Genomic DNA, 25,084 nt, shown 5'->3' with positions numbered 1-25,084 from the left:
AAACAGGTTTTTTTTCCCACAGAAAAACGCGATTGCGACCGCGACCCCCTCAGCTCCAGCGCGGTCCAAGCTGCAGCCCTCCGCCCGCCCGCCATCTCCTCAGGCTCCGCCGGCCCGAAGCCCCTTCGCACCTCCTCGGGGAGGGGGGGAGAGCGGGTGCGACCTCCCCAAGATGGCGGCGGCCACCCCCTCCTCGCCCCCTGAGGGGCAAGAGGCGCCGCGACCTCCCCATCATGGCGCCGGCCCGCTCCCCCCCGCCGCCGCCGCCACCGCCGCCGCCGCCTCCTCCTCCTCCTCCTCCTCCCCCTCGCCCCTCCGCCGCCCCGACCTCCCGCACATGGCGCCGCCGCCGCCCGCCTCGCCCTCCTCAAGATGGCGGCGGCGCCGGGCTATGACGCCATACGTCCTCCTCCTCCTCCTCCTCCTCCCCCCCCCCCCCTTCTCCCTCTCCCCCCCCGGCCTCCTCCCGCCGCCGCCGCTCCGCCGCCGCCGCTCCCCGCCTCTCCCGCTCGCCATTGCGGCGGCTCAGGGCGAGCCGCTCCGCGTCCCCCCCCCACCTCTCGCCTCCCTCCCCGGCCGCCTCCCGCCAGAGGCTTCCACGGCGCAGGCCCGCCGCAGCGCAGCCGCTCTGAGGTGAGTGTCCTACCGCGCAATCTCCCAGCTCCTCCAGCCCCGGCGCAGCCGCAGCAACGCGGGGGCCCCCGCCGGCCGCCCAGGCACCCCCGGCTCCGGCGCCCGCGCCTCCCCTCAGCGGGGCCGCCTAGGCCGCGCTAGGCCCCGACGCGGGGAGGGGGGGGAGCGCGGCCCTGTGGCGGGCTGCGGGCCGCTCCCGCCCGGAGGCCGGGGAGAAGGCGGCGGCGGGGGGGGGGGGGTGGGGAGGTGGCGGCGGGGCGGCGGCTGCGGGGCCTGCGGGGCGGCGGCGGGAGGGAAGGGAAGGCGAAGGCGGTGCGGGCGGCCCCGGGCCCACGCGTCGGGCCCAGCCGGCCGTTGCGGGTTGCTCCGGCCCCGCTGCCCGCCCGTCCCGCTCCGGGGAGGGAAGTTGGGTCGCGGCCGCAGCCATTTGCGGGGCTTTTCTTCTCCTTTTATTTTCTTTCCCCCTTTTATCCCCCCCCCTTCCCCCCCCCCCCTTTTTCCCCCCCTTCCCCCCCCTTTTTCCCCCCCTTCCCCCCCCTTTTTCTCCCCCTTCCCCCCCCTTATATATATGTATTTATATATATTTATATATATATATTTATTTTTTTTATTTTATTTTTCGGACTGCAGACCGCTGCCTTGTGGCAGCTGCCCTTTCGTATCCGAGTTGGGGCGCTGCTGGGAGGGCAGCGAGTTTAAACGCTCTTAACCGAGCAGAATATTTTTATTCCTCCCCACCCTCCAGTATGCCCAAAAAGGGGGTAGAATTCGCATCTCTTTGTTCTTGGGTTATACAACACCTGGCTCGGGAGAGACCTGGTGAGGTGCTCGGGAACCTCGTCAGTGTAAATAATAATAATTACAGGGCAGAAATATTCGGCTCAGACGTCTTCGTACGCGTGGGGTCACCTCGTCTGGGCTTTCTTGCAGCGACGGATGATTTTCGTAGCATGGGGAGATGTTTTCTCTGCGCCTCTTCAGGATTTGGATCTCTGCTTTGCGGTTTTTTTTCCCCTCCGCCGGAACCGGCTTCGTTATTTCCAGAATTCAGGATTTTTAGCTTAGGAAGGGCATTGCTGTTGTGGTTTTTGTCTCTAGTGCGTTAGCCCTGCTGCTCTCCAGGTGTGGTTTTAGACCCTTTTCCCATGTCGTGGGTATGGTGAGAGTCTTTTTGGTGTTGTGGTGGCTGTGTGCAGTCGTTATTTTTCAAGAGTTTCGTTCATGACATCACGGCAACTCGTGTTCATCCTTACTTTAGCAGTAGCATCACCTTGTCTTCTGATTCATCCTCATCACAGTTGCTCATTTTTAAAACCTGTTATATTGAACTTTTAATGCCCTAATATTGGGGAAAAAGATGAGAGGGAAATTGTGCATCTTTGTAAATTTTTAGATTTTTGTGTGTGTGGTAAAACTGGGAGCAACGGATTTTTTTGACTGAGGAGAGAGGAAGTCTATGACAACGATGGTAACTTGGGAAAGGTCAGGATGACATTCGCTTTCCTTAGGGTTTTATTCTTGTCCATCATGGAGAAGTGTTATAGTGTAGTGTTTAATTAAGTAATCTCCTGTGCTCACGTAATTTTCCACATGTGTTTACTGTTTGATAGCGTGCCGCTGTTGTTTTTTGTTGTGTTTTATTGTATTGCAGTTGTTTTTCAGAAGTCTCGCCTCATTTATGTGCAGGCTTTACGATGAGCGAGGCGCGGGCTCTTACACACGTGCCGTCGATACAGCGAGCCGGGGAACCGTCTGCCTCGTCCACTCTGTGTTTTGTGCAGTTCTTCCGATTTCACGTACCGCCCTGGCATCTGCGCTTTGCAAAGTGTGTGGCCTGGTGTGCGTTCGCGTTGTACGGGTGGAATGAAGCACGGGTCTTGTAAAGCGTCGTTCCTTGGCAGCCTGGGTAGAGCTGGTGTTCGCGCCTGTGTAGGCAGTGTGATTTTTGGCGTGGAGCAGTGAAAGCGCTGTCTTTCTGTTGAAGCGAAATTTTTCGGTGGACCCCATTAACTCGCGGCGTTTCGCTCGGTACCCGCTGCGCTGCGCGGATGCTCCTTTGGAGGGAACTTGGCCTGGCCGTGCTCTGTGTAACGAGCGTGTAAGTTATCCCGACACAACTTTGTCATGGACGTGGACTGTGCCATCCCAGCGGTGCTGCCCGGTGTGCCAGCACAACAAATACCCTGTCCCCAGGCGTAAATGAGCCGTCCTGGCAAAACCCAGCTATACCAGCGAGAGTCCTTAGTGCGCGCCGTGTCGGTCGGAGGTTGCCCTTCTCTATAGCTCCACTGGGAAAATGTGTGGCGTGAACGTGTTCATAGAGGATTAAGCTACGGTGAGCGACGGCCACTTTGCTTCTGAGTAAGGTTGGCCACGCAGGGGTTTTATGCGCTGTAATATTGCGCTTCAATTAATTGTCTCAACTTTCCTGGACGAAAGCCCCACGACTGGTCGGCTGCGCGGATGTCGGCTTTCTGATTGCAGGTATTTTGGCGTGAGGACTACTTCAGGTGTTGGAATTTCATAATTTTTCTGTTGCTCAGGAGCCTGAATCATCTTTTCTTAGACTTAAACCAGCGAGTTTTGCTTCTGGCAAGCTCAAGCCTGGAAGATTTCAGCCTCGTACGTGAAAGTGAAGAACCACAAATGGCTTGAGGAGCCCAGGCTGGGAGCACTGGGGCTGTCTTTGTTGTAAATCTTGCTTCTAGGCTACATCATGTCAAACGTCTGCTGCCATGTGCGTGTGCGTGCTCTGGGAATATTTCCACTACTGCTTCCACCTGCTCTTCCTGCTGAGATTTCCATGCGGCTTTTCAGTCTCTTGGAGGCTTTTGGAATTATTCTTTTTTTGCATTACCATCCTCTGATCTGGAAAAGTATCCTCTGGGAAGGAAGCAGAGTGCAGTGACTCTGCTGTGCCCCTGTATGCCTTTTACCAAGAAAATTTAATACAGAGGTTTTTTTATACGTAAGAACGTTGTGTGTGGTCGGTAGAAATCAGCTTGTGTTGATAATTTTTCACTGCCAGAAGTACTGTGAAATTTAGCCTCGGACTTTATCTGTCTTGTGCTGCTTCTGAAGTAGATCCACAGGAAGAAAAAAAAAATGGTTAAGATTTTTTGTATTGCTGATTACCCAGTGCTTGAGTTATTTAATAAAATAATTTTAAAATACGCCCCTTTGTCTTTTGAAATAACTTGCGCTGCGTGGTGGGGATCTTACTTTTGCTGTGTAGTAGACACAGTAGTAGGAAGATGGAAGATGGTGCTGAGGTGGCACTTGAAGCCAGTACTTGTGACTCATGCGGCTCTCCTCTAGTGAACTTCATTAGCGCTTTGATATGTAGCCATTTGTCAAGCGTGCTTGTCTAAAATTAGGACTGGCTACAGCCAGTTGTAAATCAAAATTAAGGATAAAAGCTTCCACTTGTTCCAGTTTAGTTTTTGCACCAGATTCGGAGCTCTGTTGCTGGTTGTTCTCTTCTGGATCTTCAGTAAGGCTCGTCCAGCTGGAGGTCTCCTGAACCGCTGAAGACCCTCCACGTGAAGGAGTCGAGTGGCACGCAGCCTCTAGCACGGTCTCTTGGCGCTGGGGCGGTGTTTTTCTGTGTTTGAAGGTAATCCAGCCTCTTACGGTTTTGAATGCCGTTGTTTGTTAGAGGATCAGTTTCTCCCGTTCCCCCTGTTGAATGCAGATACGTGCCCTTGCCCCGGTCTGTTTTGTCACTCGCTTTAGTGACTGAATTGGTGTGTCAGCTATTGTGAATCTCCTCATCAGCTTGTTTTGCGTGTGAATCTAAACCAGGTAAAAGTATCCTAGCATGCCCACTGTTTTTCAAGTATTCCAGACCATAAAATGCTGAACATTACTGGCATCTTCTCTTTTCTTCCACCTGAAACTCTCGCCGCTTTCCAAAGTAAAGGCTGTACGTTAGCAGTGGACTATGGAGAAAGGTTTGAAGGTCCAGAGTGGTGAGGGCTGCCAGGGCTTTGTACCGTGGGTGGCAGGAACCTCTCACCTGTCCAGGCGAAAACCTGGACCATCCAGGCACCATCTGCTTTGGGGAGAATTCAGGTGTCCCCTGTAACCACTGCAGCGATTGCAACAAGGTTCAGTAGTTGCAGTGTTTTGCTTATTCCGGCCCTGGTGCTTTTGCTTTGTCCCAAGAACTGGTGGGCTTGAGCCAGTTGGACAGTCCCATTGGGAAGGTTGGCTGGAGTCATTCCACCCTGTGCGATGGCACCGCTCGCTAGGAGACATCAGAGCCCGTGATCCTTTTGGGAATAGTACACTTCATGACGAGGAGCAGACCTTGCGTTCTCACCAGGAGCGCTAGTAAGGGGGGAGCTGGGAGAGGGTGGCCGAGTAGCCGAGGCTGAACGCCCACTTTGTTTTGGAGATTGCCTGATGCGTTTGGCTTTGTGGGAAGAACTTCCGTCTGAGGCTGGTCTGGTTTTGTTGTGGATGAGTCGGCCTGCCAAACTCCAAGAAGGAGCCCCTTCTATTGACAGCTAGAAAACGGGGAGGTGGAGGCTATGTTTAGTGGAGCATATAGGAGAGTGATAGGCATCCCGATGCGCACTGACGTTTTGATGTCAATGAAATACCATGGGTTTTTGTTTTTTTTTTTTTTCCTCCTGTAAGAAAGATGTTGCTGTACAAAGGCTCTTGGGATGCTTTGGATGGAAGGTGTATTCCATCCAAGCATTTGCTCTATAGGACTGGAAAGTCCAGTGTCTCCTTTTCTTCCTGTTTTTCATCCTTTCTTGGAGACCAGACTGCTTTCAGTGGGTAACGGAGCCTGGTTTTGTGCTGGAGGATGAAAGCAGCTGTCTCCTCAGCACGGAGCATGGTGAGGTGTGTTCTGCTCGTGGTGCTGAGCTCTGAGCCTCTGCCTCCTCGCTCACATTGTTTTTCTTGGGTGTTGATTACTTTCTGCCTCTGTGAAGCGGTGTGTAGGGCAGATGTGTGAATTATTTTATCCGTTTGCTCTGTGTGCTGTCTGTATTGCCTATAAATAATAAATGGATTGCTCAGATGCTGCAGACTGATAGCGACGTGGAGGGTAACTCAACTTCTTCAGTGCTGTTACAAAATTCATCTGACTTCAAATACCTAAGCAGAAAAACACGAAAAGTATATTTTCACTTAGAGAACACGCTTTTTGCTTATAACCAGCGTGATCAAGAAATGCAATCCAAAAGAAACGGAGTCCCTCCCTCTGTTTATTACATAACCATCTAATTAAAGTAATCAAATGGGGATGACTTCGAGGCTTGGAAAACTTCCCCATAGTCTGGGTCAAAAATACTTGCAGGACCACACCCCTAGAGTCTCCACGTTTTATTTACCTCGTGACATCCTCTCCAGAGGAATGGCGTGTAAATTAATTCTTTTCCCCGTAAATTTATTTTTGGCGTCAGCCATTAGAGTCTCTTGCTGCTGCAACTGCTTTCTTGGGCACAAAGAAAATACTTTAACTTGTGGTTTCCCTTTGGAAGGAGAAGGGCGTTCAGATAGTGCTGTTCCCTTTCAGCCCTGGGAAGAGCGAGCTGATTTGAAGCTCTTCCCATAGCTGCTCTGGGCTGCAGGTTGTCTTTTTGGGCTGGTTACTTCTGAGTATTCGTGGCAATTGACAGATAATTGAGCCAGCAGCGTGCCCTGGGTGCCAAGAAGGGCAATGGGATCCTGGGGTGCATCACGAGGAGTGTGGGCAGCAGGGTGAGGGAGGTTCTCCTCCCCCTCTGCTCTGCCCTGGGGAGGCCCCATCTGCAGTGCTGTGTCCAGTGCTGGGCTCCCCAGTTGAAGAAAGATGAGAAGCTACTGGAGAGAGTCCAGTGGAGGGCTGTGAGGATGATGAGGGGACTGGAGCATCTCTGCTGCGAGGAGAGGCTGAGGGAGCTGGGCTTGTTCAGCCTGGAGAAGAGAAGGCTGAGAGGGCACCTTCGAAATGCCTCTAAATATCTTCAGGGTGGGTGTCAGGAGGACGGGGCCAGACTCTTTGCAGTGGTGCCCAGCGACAGGACAAGGGGCAATGGGCACAAACTGAAGCAGAGGAAGCTCCAGCTGAACCCGAGGAAGAACTTCTTCCCTCTGAGGGTGATGTAGCCCTGGCCCAGGCTGCCCAGAGGGGCTGTGGAGTCTCCTTCTCTGGAGATATTCAAGACCCACCTGGACGCGGTGCTGTGCAGCCTGCTCTGGGTGACCCTGCTTGGGCAGGGGGTTGGGCTGGGCGACCCACAGAGGGCCCTGCCAACCCCTACCGTTCTATTATACTGTTCTGTGATTCTGTGATAAATCGGTAAATTGGGTCTCTCGCTTGAGAAGGGAATGGTGTATGTTCCTGTGATAGCTGTGATACTTAAACCCTGATAATGAGAAGCGTGTGGAGGTGGTGGTGGAGAAATGTGAAAGACATCTGAAGTAAAATATAACAGCAGCAAATAAAAATTTGCAGTCCATTTTCAGTGTATCAGGTACATGGTTGTGTGTTGCAGGAACCCTAAAAACTTTGAGTTCCTGTGGGATTTGCATATCGTGCCGTCTATTCAAAGGAGGAAAAGCCCCACTTGAGCACTGACTTACAGAATCACAGAACGTTCGGGGTTGGAAGGGACCTCTGTGGATCACCCAGCCCAACCCCCCTGCCGAAGCAGGGTCCCCTACAGCAGGCTGCACAGGACCTTGTCCAGGCAGGTCTTGAATATCTCCAGAGAAGGAGACTCCACAACCTCCCTGGGCAGCCTGTGCCAGGGCTCTGTCACCCTCAGAGGGAAGAAGTTCTTCCTTGGGTTCAGCTGGAGCTTCCTCTGCTCCAGTTTGTGCCCGTTGCCCCTTGTCCTGTCACTGGGCACCACTGGAAAGAGTCTGGCCCCATCCTCCTGACCCCCACCCTTAAAATATTTATAAGCATTTCTGAGGTCCCGTCTCAGCCTTCTCTTCTCCAGGCTGAACAAGCCCAGCTCCCTCAGTCTCTCCTTGCAGGAGAGATGCTCCAGTCCCCTCCTCATCCTCGCAGCCCTGCGCTGGACTCTCTCCAGTAGCTCCTCATCTTTCTTGAAGTGGGGAGCCCAGCACTGGACACAGCACTGCAGATGGGGCCTCCCCAGGGCAGAGTAGAGGGGGAGGAGAACCTCCCTCGCCCTGCTGGCCACACTCCTCCTCATGCACCCCAGGATCCCATCGGCCTTCTTGGCACCCAGGGCATGCTGCTGGCTCACCTGTGATGGCTGAATCATGGATGTTCTCCGCATGGGTGGGAAGCTTGGGATTCCGGTGGAGTGGTGCTCCTGTAAGCCCTACCGACCCACGGCCCTTCCTGGACTAAGACAGAAGGAAATAACCATGCTTGGTAAGAAGAGTATTAGGGGATGTGCTCATGTGTGTGATTTGTTAAAAGATGAAGCAGTGTTAGAATGGTGGCTTTGGTCTGGAGTGTTCGGTGTTGCCCGTGTGGAAGGCAGCTGAGTGCCGAGCAGGGCGCTTGGAGAGCGCGGTGCCTGCTGAACAGGCTCTTTGTCAATACCTGAGAGAAAAATGCTTGAACCAGCATTTAAATCCAGCGTGCCGGTACTTAAGACTTAAGTAACTCGCAGACAAATCTCTTTGATCTAGTTGTGCTGCGGATGCACTTTTTTCCAGAAAACACAAATTTTAATCCTGCACAAAACGCAGCAGCAAATGCAGCATGCACTGGATTTTCTCGTGTACGTGGTGCTTCGTTAATAGAGGTGATGCTGTCCCTTTACAGGGTCTTTGCTCATGAGTTTCTAGTGGTTTTCCCAGGAAGTTTGTCCTCCTCATCTGCAGTCTTTTGCAGGGCAGGCAAGCGGACACGTTCTTGAACCGCAGGAAACCGTTGGGAGGGAGCCTGTCCTTTCCTTTTTCCCAATTCCAGGTGCTGAGGGGAGGGGGTATCCCGTTTTTTACTGGCACCGAACCAAGCGTTGCTGTACTCTGTCACCTCGGATGCCCTAAAGGGCTCTGCAGGGTAACGAGACGCCCGTTTTCCTGAGTGTGGAGGAGAATGCACAATTTCTCCCCCATGTGAGTGCAGATACGGTCGTTCACATCAGAGACTGTCTGCAGAGCTGTGAATGCACAGCCTCTGCTCTTAAACAGCTGTGGGGGGAAAAAAAACTACAAAACAAACTTAGGTAGAAGAAGATCTTGAAAACAAATGCTATTGTAGGCTGTATGTTCCCTACAGGACTTCCTTTTGGTTTTTTTTTTTAAGACAGAATGGCCTGGTGTCATGGTTTAACCTGGCAGCTGGCAACTGGGACCAGACAGCCGCTCGCTCGCTCCTTCCCCATCCCGCAGTGGGAGGAGGAGAATGGACAAAAAGTAAAGCTTGTGGGTTGAGATGGAGACAGTTTAATAAGCAAACAAAGAAAGTAATAAAGAATGTGCAAGGCAAGCGATACACATTACGATTTTTCTCACTGCCCGACGACCGCTTGCGCAGCCAGTCCCCGAGCAGTGATCGCAGAACTCGGGCATCTGGCGGAACTCACCGAAACCGCAGGTTCCAGCCCTCCCCAGACAACCCCCCATTAGTACACTGGGCATGATGTCTGTGGTGTGGAGTATTTCCCTTGGCCAGCTTGGCTGTCTGTCTGTCTGTGCTCCCTCCCAGCTGCTGCACTCCCACTCGATAGCTGAACGTGGGAAACTGGAGAAAGCCCTGAATTTCTTAGCAATGACTAAAACCATCAGTGCTATCAACGTTCTTCTACTAAATCCAAACCCCAGCAGCCACTGGGAAGAAAATTAACGCTGTCCCAGCCCAAACCAGGACACGTGGGTTCCTGATCTTTCTGTTTGCTCACAGCATTGAGGGCCTCAGTGTGTTTTGCTGGGTTGGAAGGGAGATGAATTGAAAAACTATAAAACTGCAAGAGGAGAGAGAGAGAGGGGGGTTTTTTGTTTGTTTTTTTCTGGTCTGGGACAGCTCATCAGTTCTTAGTCCCTTGCCTGGGTCCTTCTGTGCACAGGGTGAATACCTGTACCCTTCCTCACCCGGCTAAGGTGGCACCACCCCGCCTAAAACCAGTTGCGGTCATACTGGTGTAACTCATTCTGGGCTTAGGATCAGCCAGACCGTATTGAGCGTCTCCCTGAAGGCTGCGTCGTTAACAGCACCATCAGCAAGGGGTGGGCCAGGCTCGCCATTTTAGGGTGGAAGTGAGATAATTCGGTGTGGTTAGGGCTGTGCTGTCTCCCGTGTGCTAATTAATTAATGCGATGTGAGGACCAAGTCCGTAAGGTGATCCAGCTAGCCAAGGTTGAAGAGAGCAGACCTTGCCCGTGCCGGCTGTTAGGGATAACGAGATACTTCGCACCTCCGAGTCTGAGGCCGTGGTGTGTCGCGTCGCCAGCCTCTCGCTTGAATCCCTCGGTAAAACACGCTTCCATTATGTTTTTCTGTGGTAGTCCAGCATAACCGCTAATCCTCTCTCTCGATAAAAGAGGATTAAAACTGGGAACATTTGCACCTTAATGCAGCCAGCTAGGGCTGCGCTCTGTCTTTTGGGCAGTAATCCTGTCGGGGCGCGGGCTCTGCCGGCGTGCGGTGCCAGGAATTCTGTCGGCGATCAGCAAGCAGCAGCTCTCATGGTAGTTGCGCTTACTGGGTTAGTAATTTTTAAAAGACTGCTTTGTGTGTTGATTTAAAAAGCTGTATCCACTAGAGGTGACTGACTTGCTTCACACTGTTAACATGACTTTTGGGCTATGCCCAGAAAGTAAAATAATTTGAAATTGGGATTTTGGTGTGGTTAGAATCGCAGAATGGTTTGGGTTGCATGGGAACTTTAGAGGCCACCTAGTCCAGCCCCCCTGCAGTGAGCAGGGACATCCTCAGCTGGGTCACGTTGCTCAGAGCCCCGTCCAGCCTGGCCTGGAATGTTTCTTAAACATGTTCTTTAAATAAAATGGAAGAATTGTGCGAGTTGACGAAGTATTACCTTTGAGGATGCCATTTATCATACGTTACGTTTCCTGGGCTCATATCAGACTCCACAGCTGGCAAAAAATCTTAGGGGAGAAGGTTCTGCCACAGGTGTTACTGGTGGCTCCTGGTAAGAGAGAGTCGTCTGCGTATCGCACCCCGGATGCTTAATGTGAAACCTGCAGAGCCCGGGGAGGGAAGCACGGGAATGCTAAATGAGAATTCCACCTCGTGGTTTACGATTTTACGGTGTAGTTTGACTTCCAGTTTTGGATTACGCTCACTGGCTGGCATGGGCCAGGATGTGGTGGCATGGGCCGGGATGTGGTGGTATGCCCTGCCCGTGGCTTTCCGAACGCTGGACGTGTGCTAACCTTTTTCTTGATGTCTTCGTGGGGAGGATTCATTCCACTGCAGTACTTTTTATTATCTTATTTTTTTTTTAACTGATGTGAATTGCTTAAAATTTGACAAAAAGGTGGAGTATAAAAAAAGTGGAGTCCTGCGTGTCCGTGCTGTGAACTACCATTGCTCTGGTTGAGGCAAACAACCGAAAAGAAGCTGCTCTGGCAGCCAGTCCAGCCCAGTTCAGCTGGGGTGGTATAAAAGTGTGTTGTTTTTTTTTTCCCGGGAGAGCTTGATGTTCTCTCCAGTGTGCTACTTCTGCTCCCTGCTGGCCTGGGCAGGGGGACCAGGCGTCTGCTCCAGGTCGCCTTGTGCGGGTGAAGCCCTCACCATCGCGCCGAAGCCCGAGAAGAGTCATCGCACAGAAACCACCTCTTCCTTGCGCTCAGCCCGAAGCTTTCTGCCGGCGTTTGGTGCTGCGTGCGTGAAGTTCAGCTGCGAAAAGGACCCCTTGCAAGTTGCATCGGATGTCACGAAATTAATGTCCTATCGCATCGCCAAATGGTGGCCTGCAGCAGAAACGTCAGCAGCAACGACGAGTTTTTATGCCTAATAAATGTGTGTAAGATCCTGTTTGTTTCTTTTCCAGACTTTCTGTGTGTGAAGTTTTTCCCGCCGTGTGATGTGTTTTCTCTTTTATCCGAGAGGCTGGTACAAAGAGCACGTTACTAGAAGGGGTTTTGGTTTTGTTTTCTAGGGTCAATTTTATTTTAGCTCTTTTCGTGCTGAGACTGGAAGCATAGGGAATTTTTCTCCGTCCTAATTAAAAGGATCATTATTCTAATACTATGCCACAGGAGGACGCTGTGGAACGAGAGCTGGTTTCTGTAGTTCCTCTTAGCGCTTGAGTTACCGCGTCTCTGCCGACATGCGGCAACCGTCCACGTGCCGCTCTGAGCCAGCGTGAAAGAAGATGTTCACTTCAGTCTTGATAGGAGAGGTGCAAACTAGCGTGCCTTGTCTTGCCTGTGCGCGGGGTGTCAGTTGTTGCTGCTGACAGGAGGCAATGTCTCCAGTCCTGGAAAGTCTGTCCCGTCTAAAACCTTGCGCAGCTTCCAGCGTGACAGATGCTTCACCAGAAAAAAAAGCCATTTTTTTATTGGATTGAGGTGTAGGCCAGCAAATTCTCTTCATGAGCAAAGGAAGACTTTTTCTACAGCCATGGAAAAACAGGATTTTTGGATTTAAATGTGTATTTCTAATGAGTTGTGGTAGTAATTAAGATATTAATTCATCTTGTTCCTGAAAATTGGTGTTGTTTCCTTATCAAACCCACAGTGGTAATTTCCTCTAGGCACAATTTTATACAAGAATGGTATCAAATTTATCATGGAGGTGAATTAACAAATAATGTTTAACTAGTGAGAGACACCCATGCAGCGTAACAGGTGGACATCATGGAAAGAGGTCTCTGCTATCGAGAGTGAAACCTGCTGCTAGGGAGGACGTGAACATCCTCTTCCGTTTTTCCCCATGGAGGAAAGACCAGGAGAAGGTCTGGGTCTTGCTTTGTTGGTATGTAGAGTGGCCAGCGATGGGAGATGGGGACTTTCTGGATGTGCTTTCGGTGGCAAGCTGCGCTCGCAGAAGCCAGCACAGTTGTAACCGGCTGGAGTAGACCTCCTGCCATCTCACATTTCACCTGGAAGTGGCTTCTTAACCAGCATCGTCAGGAAACGCTGCGAGCCAGCTCTGTGCCGGTGTGAGTCAGGCTGGGCTGGGAGGTGGACATCTCTGCAGAAGATGTGGCTTCGAGGTACCAGCCAGCGTTGGTCCCAGAGAGAGGAGAAACGCGGCTGGAAGCACGGAGCCAAGGCTGGCCATCTCCCCTCTGTTGGAGGTTGTCCAGTGTCCTTCACTCAGCTGGAGGTTGGCAGCTTCTCTGATTCAGACCGTCTCAGGAGCTATCAAAACCGCACCAGTTCTGGCTGTTGTGATCGGAGGGTAGGCACAAGTCTCGCAGGACTGATGAGGTTTGATGAACAGCAGTGACTTCAGGCACGGCTCCTTGTGAAAATCGTGGTGTACGATCTCCTGGCTTGTGTTGCCGTTGTTTCTGAGTGAGGTGAGGTCTTCATGGTTAGCATCACCATTGAGATCTGCTGATTAGCAGCCAGCTGTTTCGGGGCGTGTGTACGTGCTTTAAAATATGTGTAGAGGGCTTCGTGCCAGCGTAGCAAAAAGCAGTACCGGACAATTTCAGAGGTATAATTACATGCAAACAGGATTTGATTTTATTAGTAAATAGAAAATGATTTATTTCTCACTGGATCAGTTTTCACTTATGAATTATTCCAGGCTGTCTTTGCGGCGAATTTTGAATTTATCTAGACATACAGCTGGATGTTTGAAATAGCTTTTTAAATGCAACATTCCTAGGTACTAAGTGCATAGGAAGGGCTTTTTAATCTGATTGAATACGTGAAGTATGAAACCTAGTTAACTGAAAAAGCTCCTTCACGTGACGTTGGCCTGGGTCATCAAAGGTAGTTTAGATCCCTCCCTCTTGCGAGATGACACGGGTGCCGATGGTCGCTGTGGCGGGCAGGCGGAGGAGCTGTCGCAGCTGCAAACAGTTGGTAGTTCTGAAAATAAATCGGGGTGGTGTGGTCTACCTTACCCACTGCAGCGAGGAAGGCGGCTCAGCGGGGCGCAGGCTTTGCACGGGTGAAGCCCTGCGTGCCACCGCCGGCATCTTTGCGACCCGCTCTGTGGAACTCTGCTCCTGCCGCGCTGCGATGGCCAAGGGATGGGGACAAGCGCAAGAGTAACGCCCAGCATCATCGCTACCTCCCTGCAGCATCGCTGAAGAAGCAGCGTTTACCGAGCAAGCTCCCCTCCGAGCTAGGGGAAGGGGAAAAGCAAACTGAGCAGCAAATGGCTATGAGCTGATGTAGAGGCCCATTTCCTAGCAGAGGTGCTGGGCTACGCGGCCGAACGCCGCTGGAGAGCTGCAAGAAGGGGCTTAGCAGGCGGTGACTGATGGCTGCAGCAGCCACCCCGCAGCCCACGGAGCTGCTGCGCGAGAATGGACGCACCCGGATCACAGGAGCCCCGTTGATTAACTCCCCGCAGTCGCCGCCGAGAACAAAAGTGCCAGTGTGATGTCGGCTGTTTAGTGCAACGCAAGCGACTTATTTACAGCGGAGGCTTGAATCCATTAAGGGCATCTTAAACTCCAGATGCTTGTCAATTTTACAAAAAGAGTGGAGGAAAGGGAGGAGGTGTTGTGCGTTTTCGTGAAAAAACTCAGCTTGCCGAGCGTGGAGCAGCATTTCACTGAAGTTAAAACCCGTGAGTAGGGTGACCAGCTTGAATGAGGAGACAGAACATTTTTTCCTTTTTATGCTGGTCTCAAGGCTGCTGTGTGGTGCCAAAGCACTACGTGCCGAGCTCCTGTGTGGAGCAGCGATGTCGATAAGGAATTGGTACTGACTACGGTGCTGGGATCAAACAGAAAATGGGTTGGGAAACTAAGAACAGGAGTGTTTCCACTCCTTTGAAACACATTAGGAAACGAGGCAGAGGGATTATTCTTCAGAGTGGTTATATAGAATTGGCCCTCTCAAATAAGTCCTCTAAATTACTTAATTTAAAAAAAAAAGACAAATATTAAAAAAGTCCAGGAACATCTGATGTCCCCTGAGCCAACCAAGCAACCACAATATTGGCTTGTCTCTCTCTTCTGTGTACTTTACGGTCTGCTGAGGACAAGGCATGACTTTGGGGAAAACGCCATTATAAACCTTCTTCTACAAGCAGAGAGTGCTTGCAGGCCGTGAGGCTTCGTCAGTGCCCTGCTCTTTGTGTTCCAGAGGGTCCATCACTAGCTAACGGGCTGGTTTGTACGTTTTTAAACAAGCCTGGCCTCTGTGGGCACCAACCGAGACCTCTGCATGCACCTTTGTATCAATGCTGCTGATACTTAAGGTATTTTAGGTATCGACGCCGCTGATATTGGAGTGAAGGGAGGATGAGGAGAAGCTGGATGCAGGCTGGCTGGCTGTTTTCAGAGACATGGGCTGGTGCAGGCTTATTGCCCCTTTTTTCACTGGTTACTGTGGCTTCCCATAGGACGTGGTTTGTTCCTATATCATGTAAATTTAAGACCTTTTCAGCGATTTGAGGCCAATTCTTTGGAGGACACTCAATGGGTCATGTAATGCAGCCTTTCTCCCGAGGTTCATTGCTGGGAAGAGAAGAGGGTCGATGACCTGACCAGCCCAAAACGAGTACAGGGACGATACCCTGCCCTGGAAAGGTTAACCTGTCTATTAAACTAACTGTTGACATTGATCACTCAGAAAGTGGATTCGGAGAAAGTATGCGCGTCTGTTAGTCTGCTGTCCTACCTTGTGTAATTCCTAAATCCTTGGGGTGCGATTTCGTTCTTCCCAAAACTTTGCATTGGAAGAGGTTGTGCTATAGCACGCTGAGCGGGCTGCCTGAGGGTTGGCCTCTCTATTTGCCATGGGTGATTTGCTAATTCTTACCTGTTAGGTATCTAATGTCATACTCATTTTTATGTGGAGGCTGTTACAGAATATAGGTGAACTTTTCCCTTATGGTGTTCTGCCCGTAGTGACTCACTTTTGTTACAAAAATATGAAGCCTGAATTCTGACAACCAGGATTATTTGCAAAGAAAATACAAAACTATTTGATGAAGCAGCAATTTTTGTAAGAAAGACAACCCATGGTTTTTCACAGTGACTTCTTGGGCTGTGTGATGTTGAGAGGTTTGCTCATCGAGTGAGCTCTGAAATGCCAAAGCAGAAGGAAGGTATGGTTACAAAACTTGAATGTGAGAACTTTATATTTGGTGTTTTGGATGTTGATGAGGCTGTTAGCTGTTCCCACCCCGTTTCAAAATGGTGGAATTGTAGAATCATGGAATAGTTTGGGTTGGAAGGGACCTTTGAAAAGCATGTAGTCCAACCCCACCCCTGCCTTGGGCAGGGACCCCTTCCACTAGACCAGAGTGCTCAAAGCCCAGTCCAACCTGGCCTTGAACACTTCCAGTGATGGGGCGTCATTAAGAACAGTGTGGCCAGCAGGTTGAGGAAGGTTCTCCTCCCCCTCTCCTCTGCCCTAGTGAGGCCCCATCTGCAGTGCTGTGTCCAGTTCTGGGCTCCCCAGTTCCAGAAAGATGAGGAGCTACTGGAGAGAATCCAGCAGACGGCTACGAGGATGAGGAGGGGACTGGAGCATCTCTCCTGCGAGGAGAGGCTGAGGGAGCTGGGCTTGTTCAGCCTGAAGAAGAGAAGGCTGAGAGGGGACCTCAGAAATGTCTCTAAATATCTGCAGGGTGGGGGTCAGGAGGACGGGGCCAGACTCTTTCCAGTGGTGCCCAGAGACAGGACAAGGGGCAACGGGCACAAACTGAAGCAGAGGAAGCTCCAGCTGAAGCCGAGGAAGAACTTCTTCCCTCTGAGGGTGACGGAGCCCTGGCCCAGGCTGCCCAGGGAGGCTGTGGAGTCTCCTTCTCTGGAGATATTCCAGCCCCGCCTGGACGCGGTGCTGTGCAGCCTGCTCTGGGTGACCCTGCTTCGGCAGGGGGGTTGGACTGGGTGACCCACAGAGGTCCCTTTCAACCCTGAACATTCTCTGATTCTGTGATCCACAGCTTCTCTGGGCAACCAGTTCCAGTGCCTCACCACCCTCATTGTAAAGAATTTCTTCCTTATGTCTGATCCAAATCTGCCCTCTTTTCGTTTCAAACCTGTGCCCCTGCGTTCCCTGAGCTCCCTTTCACGCAGCAGCTGCTTTCTTGAGAGGGGTCTACGCACAAGTGGCAGGAATGAACCGTGCACGTGCGGTATGTAGCGCAGAGCAGGTTCTCCAGCAAGACATTCTGTGTCTCAGCCCTTCTCAGTTAGTCTGCATTCAGATAATCCATATTTTGCATCCTTCTAAAAATTATTTAAACCACCGAAGAAGTGAGACCCAGCAGTTCTTTCATTTACTGTTAATCTGAACAGAGTTTCAGCTGGATTGGGCGTTGTGTTGGATGAGGTAGTAGAAATGGCCGCATGGTTTAAAGCACCAGCAGGTGAATGCTCATCTCTAAGCTCAGACTGTCTCAGAGGGCAGCGTCTTGCACTTCTGCAGCATCTGAGGTCTAAAAGATAAAAATAACTCCAGGCCCTGTCTGTGTAAGAGAGTTTTTCCAGTCGTTCTGGTGTACCTCATCGTTTTTTCTGGTGTGGACGTTTTATTTTTGGCTCAGTTTAAAGCATCCATGAAGCAGCAGTAAACTAGATGGCAGTGGCAGAGGACAATTTCTACAGTAGCGTAACGCACATGGTTTTTATTGGTTGAGTTCTATCTCTTCACATTCGCACCACAGATTACACTGAGTGGGTGAGACCTGCATTTAATCCACATGATTTTAAATGTAATGTAAAACTTACGGGTTTTACTTTCAGTTTCTGTTGTTTTCTGCTGGGTTTGAATGGTATGGCTTCAGCTATTTTAGCTTGCTTTGCTCCTCCTGCATCTGGTATTCCTCCAGCGATGGTGTCAACAGCCGTTGATCATAGTTGACAGTACATCAAAGGAACCTCTGACACAGTCATGAAACAACTGTGCTGTGTGGTGAGAGGGATTTTATCCTCATTTTTTTTAACCACTTTAAGTGACTTTAAAAATCCTGCTGGCTGTCATCCAAGGCTTCTGGACTAAGCTACAGCTACCAGGAAATGTCTTTGTAGGCATCATTGTATTATCAGGGTTTCCTTACACCTCAAACTCTTCTGGTTTCTGAAATAAAACAGGAATAAACTTCCCTTTTCTGGAACGATGAATGCTGATGTCTAAAATTAATCAAGAACAACTTTCATCCCCTGTGCCTGAATCCCTGTTCAAATCCAGGTGCGGACCCTTCGGATGCGTAACAGAGATGCTTTGCTGCTGGGCCAGCAACAGCATCAACAGGTTGGTAATCACCAGCAGAAACTGCCAGTCGAGGTGTTTGCCCACGATGCCTGGCTTCTATCAGGAATCCTTTGGGAATAATTATATGAAGAACTACCCAGTGTTTCAGCGCTCGAAGATAAGGCTTCATGCCTTGCAGTGTAGGGTTCTGGAGACGTTCGGGAATTTTCTGAGAGGAAAACGTGCAGGTATGCAAATAGTGCAGAAGTTGGAGAAGTAGAAGACCTGTGCTGAATGAAGCCAGCTCTCAAGTTAAACTGGAATTAATCCATGTTACAACTTGGAAATGAATTACTAAAGCTTGTGGTGGCTTTGCGTGCAGGGTTGGGCAGGCTGTGCCGTTTACTGAAGAGCTGTAGTAGCTTATTACCTTTTTTCCATCTTCTATCTACTTTTATATAGGCAGGAAAGCTGAAGAGTGAAGAAATCTAATAGTGCCACTGAGGAAGAAAGTGCCCTTCATACGCTGCAGCAGGTACCTTGGACTGCTTTGCACGGGAGGCGGTGAAGAGAGGAGAGAGTTTGTAGTAGATTGGTGGTTATTAGACCTTGTTTGAATCAAGTGGACTTCATCTTTAAATAACCGTGATGACCTTGCTGTTGACTATCCCAGTCACTGTCTATAGCCAACTGTTTCCAAAAATGACAAAATTCAACCTCGGACTCCTTTGCACGGGAGGTGGTGGAGAGAGGAAAGAGTCTGTAGTAGATTGGTGGTTATTAGACCTTATTTGAATCAAGTGGACTTCATCTTTAAAGAACCGTGATGACCTTGCTGTTGACTATCCCAGTCACTGCCTATAGCCAACGGTTTCCAAAAATGCCAAAATTTAGCCAGGCACCGTGCGCTGAAGCAGGACGTGTGCCCGTAAGAACCAGATCAAACGCACGTGTGTTTAAATTTGTGTAGCTGCCCGTGAGGAGTGCTGGTGGTGCTTACCCAGCTGTCCACTTGCTGACTCACAAATGCATAGTTTCAGCCTACTACCAATTTTATTTATAAAAAAGTATGGTTTTTAGTGGCATCAAATGTAGACTGCCCCTTGGTTCAAGGAGGTTTCCTTCTGAAGGAAACAGTATCTGAAGCATCAGTTGTCTTGCAGTGTTGTGTCCTGGTGAGCTAAAAGGTTACTACGCTTTGCCAGTTAGATTCTGGTCATATTTTTCTGTCGGTAAATAAGTTTTTTATATTTTAATGGGAAGTACTTAGAGTTGTATTGCTCCATGGAGAAAAGCAGCAATGCACCTTTTCAGAAAATGCACAGTGGCTTGGGAAAGCCTGGCCTGCTGAGCTATTTCATTAAGGTTTTGCCTGAAATCTGTTTTCTTTTTTTTTTTTTTTTCTCCTTCCTCATTTTTCTGTGATGATGGCAAAATAAGTTCGTTGGAGATTATGGCTGAATTATTTATTTTTTTAACCAGAAATTTTCAGATTGCTTCAACATACCTCAGCATCTTAGTCCCTTCCTTACTGGTGGTATTTGAATTGCTGCTATTTTTGGATCATTCTAATATTACAATCTGAGTTGTAAACAGGGTTGGACAACAGCAGCATGTAACTCTAGCAGCCTTTTATGGAGGATTGTGAGTTTAGAGGTGATTTGGCTTTAGCTGTAATCTCAGTAGGTTTGGAACAGTCCCACAGGCTTGAGTTCCTCTAGTGCAGGCCTGGATAGAAAACAGAAGTTTGAAAACATCTGTGGTCCAGATTGAATTCAGTTTCCCGTCCATACCGTTCAGGACCTTTTAGGGGATCTCTTAGTGCTTGATGGACAGGAAACTCATTTTTCTGGGGCAATAATGTCAGTGGGGGAGTGTAGTCATAGAATCATTAAGTTTGGAAAAGACCTCTAAGATCATCACGTCCAACTGTCAACCCAACACCACCATGCCTACTAAATGTAGGCAGTGTGCCTCTTCCCCAGCCTTCCCAGTACAGAGGGTGATTTGTAGTGCCGTGGTCATCTCGGTAGCTGAGCAGCTGCCAGTACTGGACCTCTATCCTGATACTTGTTTCTTTGTTTTAGTCACTAGACCATGCTTCCTTCCATCACGCACCAGCCAGCTGCGTAATTAAATACGTGACCAAGTCCTTCCTCCCATCTCAGCTGGGAGTACAGGTCTCTGGTTTTAACCAGACTGACTCTCCCGAGCTGAGACACCCAAACTAGTAACAAACCAGTATCACCCTAACGTTTAGAATACGGCTGTTCATTAGACCACTGTTGGCATCTCATGGATGAAAAATCCACTGCCTAAACATGCAGTTCCCTTCTGCTTCTGTCCCCCAAGATGATATCAAAATGATGGAGTTAGCTTTGATGCTCCACAAGGAAGTTGGTGTTACGTGTGGGAATTGTAGTCTCTTAGTAGAAGCTTTTAATTTTATGTGATTCTTGTTATTAGCAGTGTGTATAGTGTAGAAGGGAAACCAGCCATAGGCAGACATGAAAAATGAAAGGGTTCCGTAATCTGAACCATTTTTTGTGTTTTAGCTACGAGGCCGTGATGTCTACGTTAGAAGGCAGGTTGCTGCGGCCTTCCTCTCTGGTCGGTGGAGGTACTTCCCAAGGAGCTTGGCCTCTAAGGTCTGGTTTGTTGGGTACCTGGACAGAGTTGAGCAGGGCGAAACACTTTGGAGATCGGTTTTGGGTTTTTGGAAACTTCAGCAATGCTTTGGAAATATTCTGGAGATATTCAAGACCTTGCTGGACAAGGTCCTCTACAGCCTACTACAGGTAACCCTGCATCGGCAGGAGGGTTGGACTAGATGACCCCCAGAGGTCCCTTCCAACCCCTACCATTCTGTGATTCTGTGGAATGCACCTGGATTTCTTTGGATTAATAAATGAGAAACCATGCCAGAGGGGCTAGGTCAGATCTGGTTTCTCGGGAAGATGAAGGCTGCTACAGCAGCTGCAGAAGGAATGAATTCATTTTGCAAATGGATACGTGGAGCTAACTCATCCTAAACCCTAAGATGTGATGGTTGGCAAGCTTGATCTGTTGATCTGTTGAGCAAGAGGGTGGCTGTCTGACTGCCCACAGCCGTTTCGGGGATAAAAACGGTGTTTGCAAAAGTCTCGGCTAGCTGGGCAATCCCAGGTGAGGTGATGGACTGCAACCACCCTCTGTCTGGCTGAAGCAGGGCGAGAACAGCGTGGTTTGGTTGTTATAAAGTATGCGTGGTGAGGAGTGTTTTGGCTTTGTATTCAGTGGACTTCTTTGGCTCATTCCAAGTCTCCTTTCAGTATCTTGGTCCTGCTGCCACACCAGAGATTTCATCTCACCCCCTGTTCGACAGCGCACGTGCCTCTGGCGTTTGAACGGGAAGCTTTCTCTTAGTGCTGTCCTGGGAATATTTTCCCTGTGATCGAGATGCTGGTTTTATTTCCCACAAAAATAGATGTGCTTAAGTAAAACGTGGAAAATAGGTCCTGTTTTGAGGACAGGACTCTCTAAAATAATTGCATCCCTATTTTTGGTATCTTTGAGTTGGAACTGCCTTTGGAAGAGCTGTTTTGTAAACGCCCATAACGTTCCTTTCACTGAGTTGCGGAAGACATTTTGAGGCATGTGGAAACAAGCCTTTAGACACCAGCTGGTGGTGGGGGAAAAAAAAAAATCTGTCATATTTCAGCTCTTTGGTCAGTAGATTTGAGGCAGAAATAAATGCATGTAAATACCAGTCACTCCCTGCCCTACCTTTTCTTCCGTTTGTTGTCTGGACTGTGGCAACCACTTCCTGGCTTCTGAGCTTCTGCTGCTTAAAATGCTGCTGCAGAAAACACTTACTCCTCCACAGCTTTGGTCGTGCCTTGTCCCTTTGTACTCTCTCCTGAATTCAGAGCAAGACTCTGGTCCTCGCCTTTAACCTCCTGCTGCCTCCCACCTATTCTTCTGTGGTTTGTCACTGTGTTCACAGCTTCAGTTGAGGTATCCTCCATTCTTCTCTGTTTCTTCCATGGGGCATCCCACCTTTCTAATAGTCTCTCTTGCCAAGTCTCAATTAGTTGCTCCTCCTTCGTGTGTAACTGTTGATTATTTTGGTCAAAAGAACCCTCTTGACAAAGTGCTTTCTCCTGGTCAGCCTTCCAGTACCTGAAGGGGTCTACAGGAAGGATGGAGAGGGGCTTTTCACAAGGGTGTGTAGTGATAGGACAAGGGGGAACGGCTCTAAACTAAAAGAGGGCAGATTTAGATTAGATATTAGGAAGAAATTCTTCACCATGAGGGTGGTGAGGCCCTGGCCCAGGTTGCCCAGGGAAGCTGTGGCTGCCCCCTCCCTGGCAGGGTTCAAGGCCAGGTTGGATGGAGCTCTGAGCACCCTGGTCTGGTGGAAGGTGTCCCTGCTGATGGCAGGGGGGTTGGAACCAGATGATCTTTAAGGTCCCTTCCAACCCTTACCATTCTATGATTCTGTGGTCTGGGTCCAAGTGTCCCATCTATCCCACCATGGCATTCCATGGTTTGATCATCAGGATGTGGATTTTGTGTTCAGTAGAAGCCTGGTGATTGTTTTACCAGGCTGAGGTTTTTGTCATGTTGATTATTTGCAAAGTGTCATGTATTTATGACACGATGCAGATACGAGAAGCTACTGAAAGCTTTTGAAGGACAAAGCTGTGGGTGATGGCATGGCTTGTCGGAGTTCAGAGAGCAGTCACCCAACCACGTATCTGAGACCAGCCGCTCTGCAGTCTGTGTCCGGACGCCTAGCTCTCTCCTCCTGACAAGACAAGCTGAACAGGTTTCCAAGAAGAGGGTGTCGATCAAGAGCTTTAATTTCAGTGGCTATACTTGCAGGGTTAGAGTTTGCTGGGTATATTTTATTGTCTCCTACAGCTGATCATCTCTTTCCTTCTGTTGTTTGCCCTGAGGGTTTGGGGGAATCTGGTTTTGAGGGTTGGAGTGCTATTTCTACTAATGTAGTTTGAAAATACCTTAAGGATGTGCTGTTCCTTTTCCACAAATGTATGGTAGATGCACGCTGGAAATGTCTGCGTTCCTCGTGTCGTCTTCCTTCTGCACAGATTTATGTTCATGGTGTGTCAGCCAGTGCCCTGCTGACTACGTGAGCTGCTACTTTGCTCAGTGGTTTACCACTAGATGCATTAAATAAATACACTTTATGTAATATTTGTGCTTGGGTCACAATGATTTTGCTTGCTTCCGGACTCTAAACAAGTAATGCAACAGAAGTGGTCTGTAGAACACAACTTGCTGCCAGTAAACTTCGGTACTGGCATCCTCATTTGTATACTGAACTATTGAGGTTGGAGAGATTATCTATCATCCTTCAGCAGCCTTCCTGAAAGCTAGATTTTTGAAGTGGCAAATACAAGTTCCAGCTTTGATCAGACCTTAATATGTAGTGTGTGTGTGGGGCGCGTAATCTCAGGGCCACAAGACCCATGAAGACCTTTCCTCCAGCAAAGATGACTGCCTCTGGGTGCTATGCCATGTTGTTTGTAAGTATGGATTTTTCAAAACTGTTATACTTGAAGTTTCTCTTCTGGCTCGTGGCGCAGTTATTTCCCCCCTCGTAGAAGACCACCTCCACTGGGGGAGGTAATCTCTGTCTCCTCTTGGTCACAGCCTGCCAACCGAGCAGGCTCAGAAACCTTTGGCTGCCCTTCCTTGGGGTTCCTCAGTGTCAGTAACTCCTTCCTGTGATTTTTGTCTCCTCTGACAGTAGCTATTGATGGAAGAACACGGGGTGACCAAAACAGAGCACATGGCCACCATCGAGGCCCATGCAGTGGCCCAGCAGGTGCAGCAGGTCCATGTGGCCACCTACACAGAGCACAGCATGCTGAGCGCAGACGAAGACTCGCCGTCTTCACCGGAGGACACCTCCTACGATGACTCTGACATCCTCAACTCCACGGCTGCCGATGAGGTCACTGCCCACCTCGCTGCGGCAGGTAAAGTCAGCGGGGTGCTCGGCGTCGTTCGCCTTCCCGTAGCATTCGTGCAGAGGTTGTGAACAGCGCTTGAGGGTGGTGGGTGATCTTGTCCCCCCATGGGGTGCTCTGAATGCTTCCTTAGTACCCTTAATAGCGCTTCTTCGCAAGGTTTGCCGGCTGCTTGAATCTTGCATCTCTTTATCTGTGTGTGCTGTGGAGGTGCTGGGGAGAAGAGACTGGTTCGTACAATAAAAAAGGTCCCTGGTAAATGCTGCCTCAAAAAATGAAACTAAAATACTGAATATGTCAAAGAGCAAGCTTATTTCGGGCCCATATAAACAACAGCAAAAATAACCCAGGAGCACTACACAGCCCTGCTTAGCCAGGGAGCTCACGTGCTAGGCCTCTCCCAGGGAGATGCCACAGTGGGTCCTGGCAATCTGGGCTGGGAAAGTATTTCAGAATGACAGAATTCTTCCAGTCAAGCCCCTGCCACGTGTCTTCCAGCTTTGCCTTGTCGTGGATCTACCTCCCTAGTAGAAAAATGCAGTGACAAATAATCACTCTCAGGCTTGTCTGATTGCTTATCAGACTTTATCTGAGGAATAAAGCTCTTGATGTTCTTGACCAGACCTGTGAAGTTCCGCCACCCCACTGAGCATCCCACGCCCTTTGCTTATTAATTTTCCAACCTCGAATCCTGCAGGATTTTTTCTTTCCTCCTTCCCTTCTAGCACACAAGCTTTCCAGGCCTGGGTGGTGGTTGCAGAAGGGACATCTGGTGACCCTTACCTGCCGGTGAGCCCTCCAGGCCCTGGTCAGCTGCGTGCCCCAAACTGGGAGCAGCCCTGCTTCCCTGGGACAGGCGGCTCCAGTTCACGGCGTGGGCTGGCACATCGAGCCCAAAGCTTGCTTGAGAGCCCGGCGTAGCCCTTTCTTTCTTCTCCGGAGTAAATGTTGTTCCAGTCCCGCAAAAATCAACCTTTTTATTCTTTTTTCACAAGCACAGGGTCGTTAGAGCAGTATGCAGCAGTGCTTGCTGTGCCCACCATGGGTAGTGCTCAGGTAGTTTGTTACCGATTAACAAAACCTGGCTCTGTAGTGTTGCTCGGAGCTCTGTTCATTGCTGCGTCCCATCTTCCAAAGCAGCTGCCTACAGAAAACGTGTCATCGGATGCTACTTTTGTTATCATCTACCACCACCTTCTGCCAACTGGTAGCTTAGGACTTCCTGAGGCAGTAGCTGTATT

The 25,084-nt window shown here is 49.8% G+C and overlaps 1 protein-coding gene across 4 annotated transcripts in view; it reads left to right on the top strand.

The window, feature by feature from the left end:
• The first annotated feature begins 469 nt into the window (after nucleotides 1–469).
• NRF1 (nuclear respiratory factor 1) overlaps nucleotides 470–25,084 on the top strand; it is an 87,636-nt gene continuing 63,021 nt past the window's right edge. The window contains exons 1-2 of one of the 4 annotated variants that reach the window (XM_075427743.1): nucleotides 470–633; nucleotides 23,624–23,852. In XM_075427743.1, the coding sequence (XP_075283858.1) occupies nucleotides 23,630–23,852 (223 nt within the window). In that variant the 5' untranslated portion in view covers nucleotides 470–633; nucleotides 23,624–23,629. Of the gene's footprint in view, nucleotides 634–18,377; nucleotides 18,401–22,375; nucleotides 23,397–23,620; nucleotides 23,853–25,084 lie in introns of those variants that run through there. The other 3 variants (XM_075427742.1, XM_075427745.1, XM_075427744.1) reach the window with 3 other exon arrangements.

Source organism: Opisthocomus hoazin, chromosome 8, assembly GCF_030867145.1.
Source record: "Opisthocomus hoazin isolate bOpiHoa1 chromosome 8, bOpiHoa1.hap1, whole genome shotgun sequence".
In the NCBI taxonomy this organism is placed as follows: Eukaryota; Metazoa; Chordata; class Aves; order Opisthocomiformes; family Opisthocomidae; genus Opisthocomus; species Opisthocomus hoazin.
The sequence above is the reverse complement of the archived record's forward strand: the minus strand, read 5'-3'. Positions and strand labels throughout refer to the sequence as shown.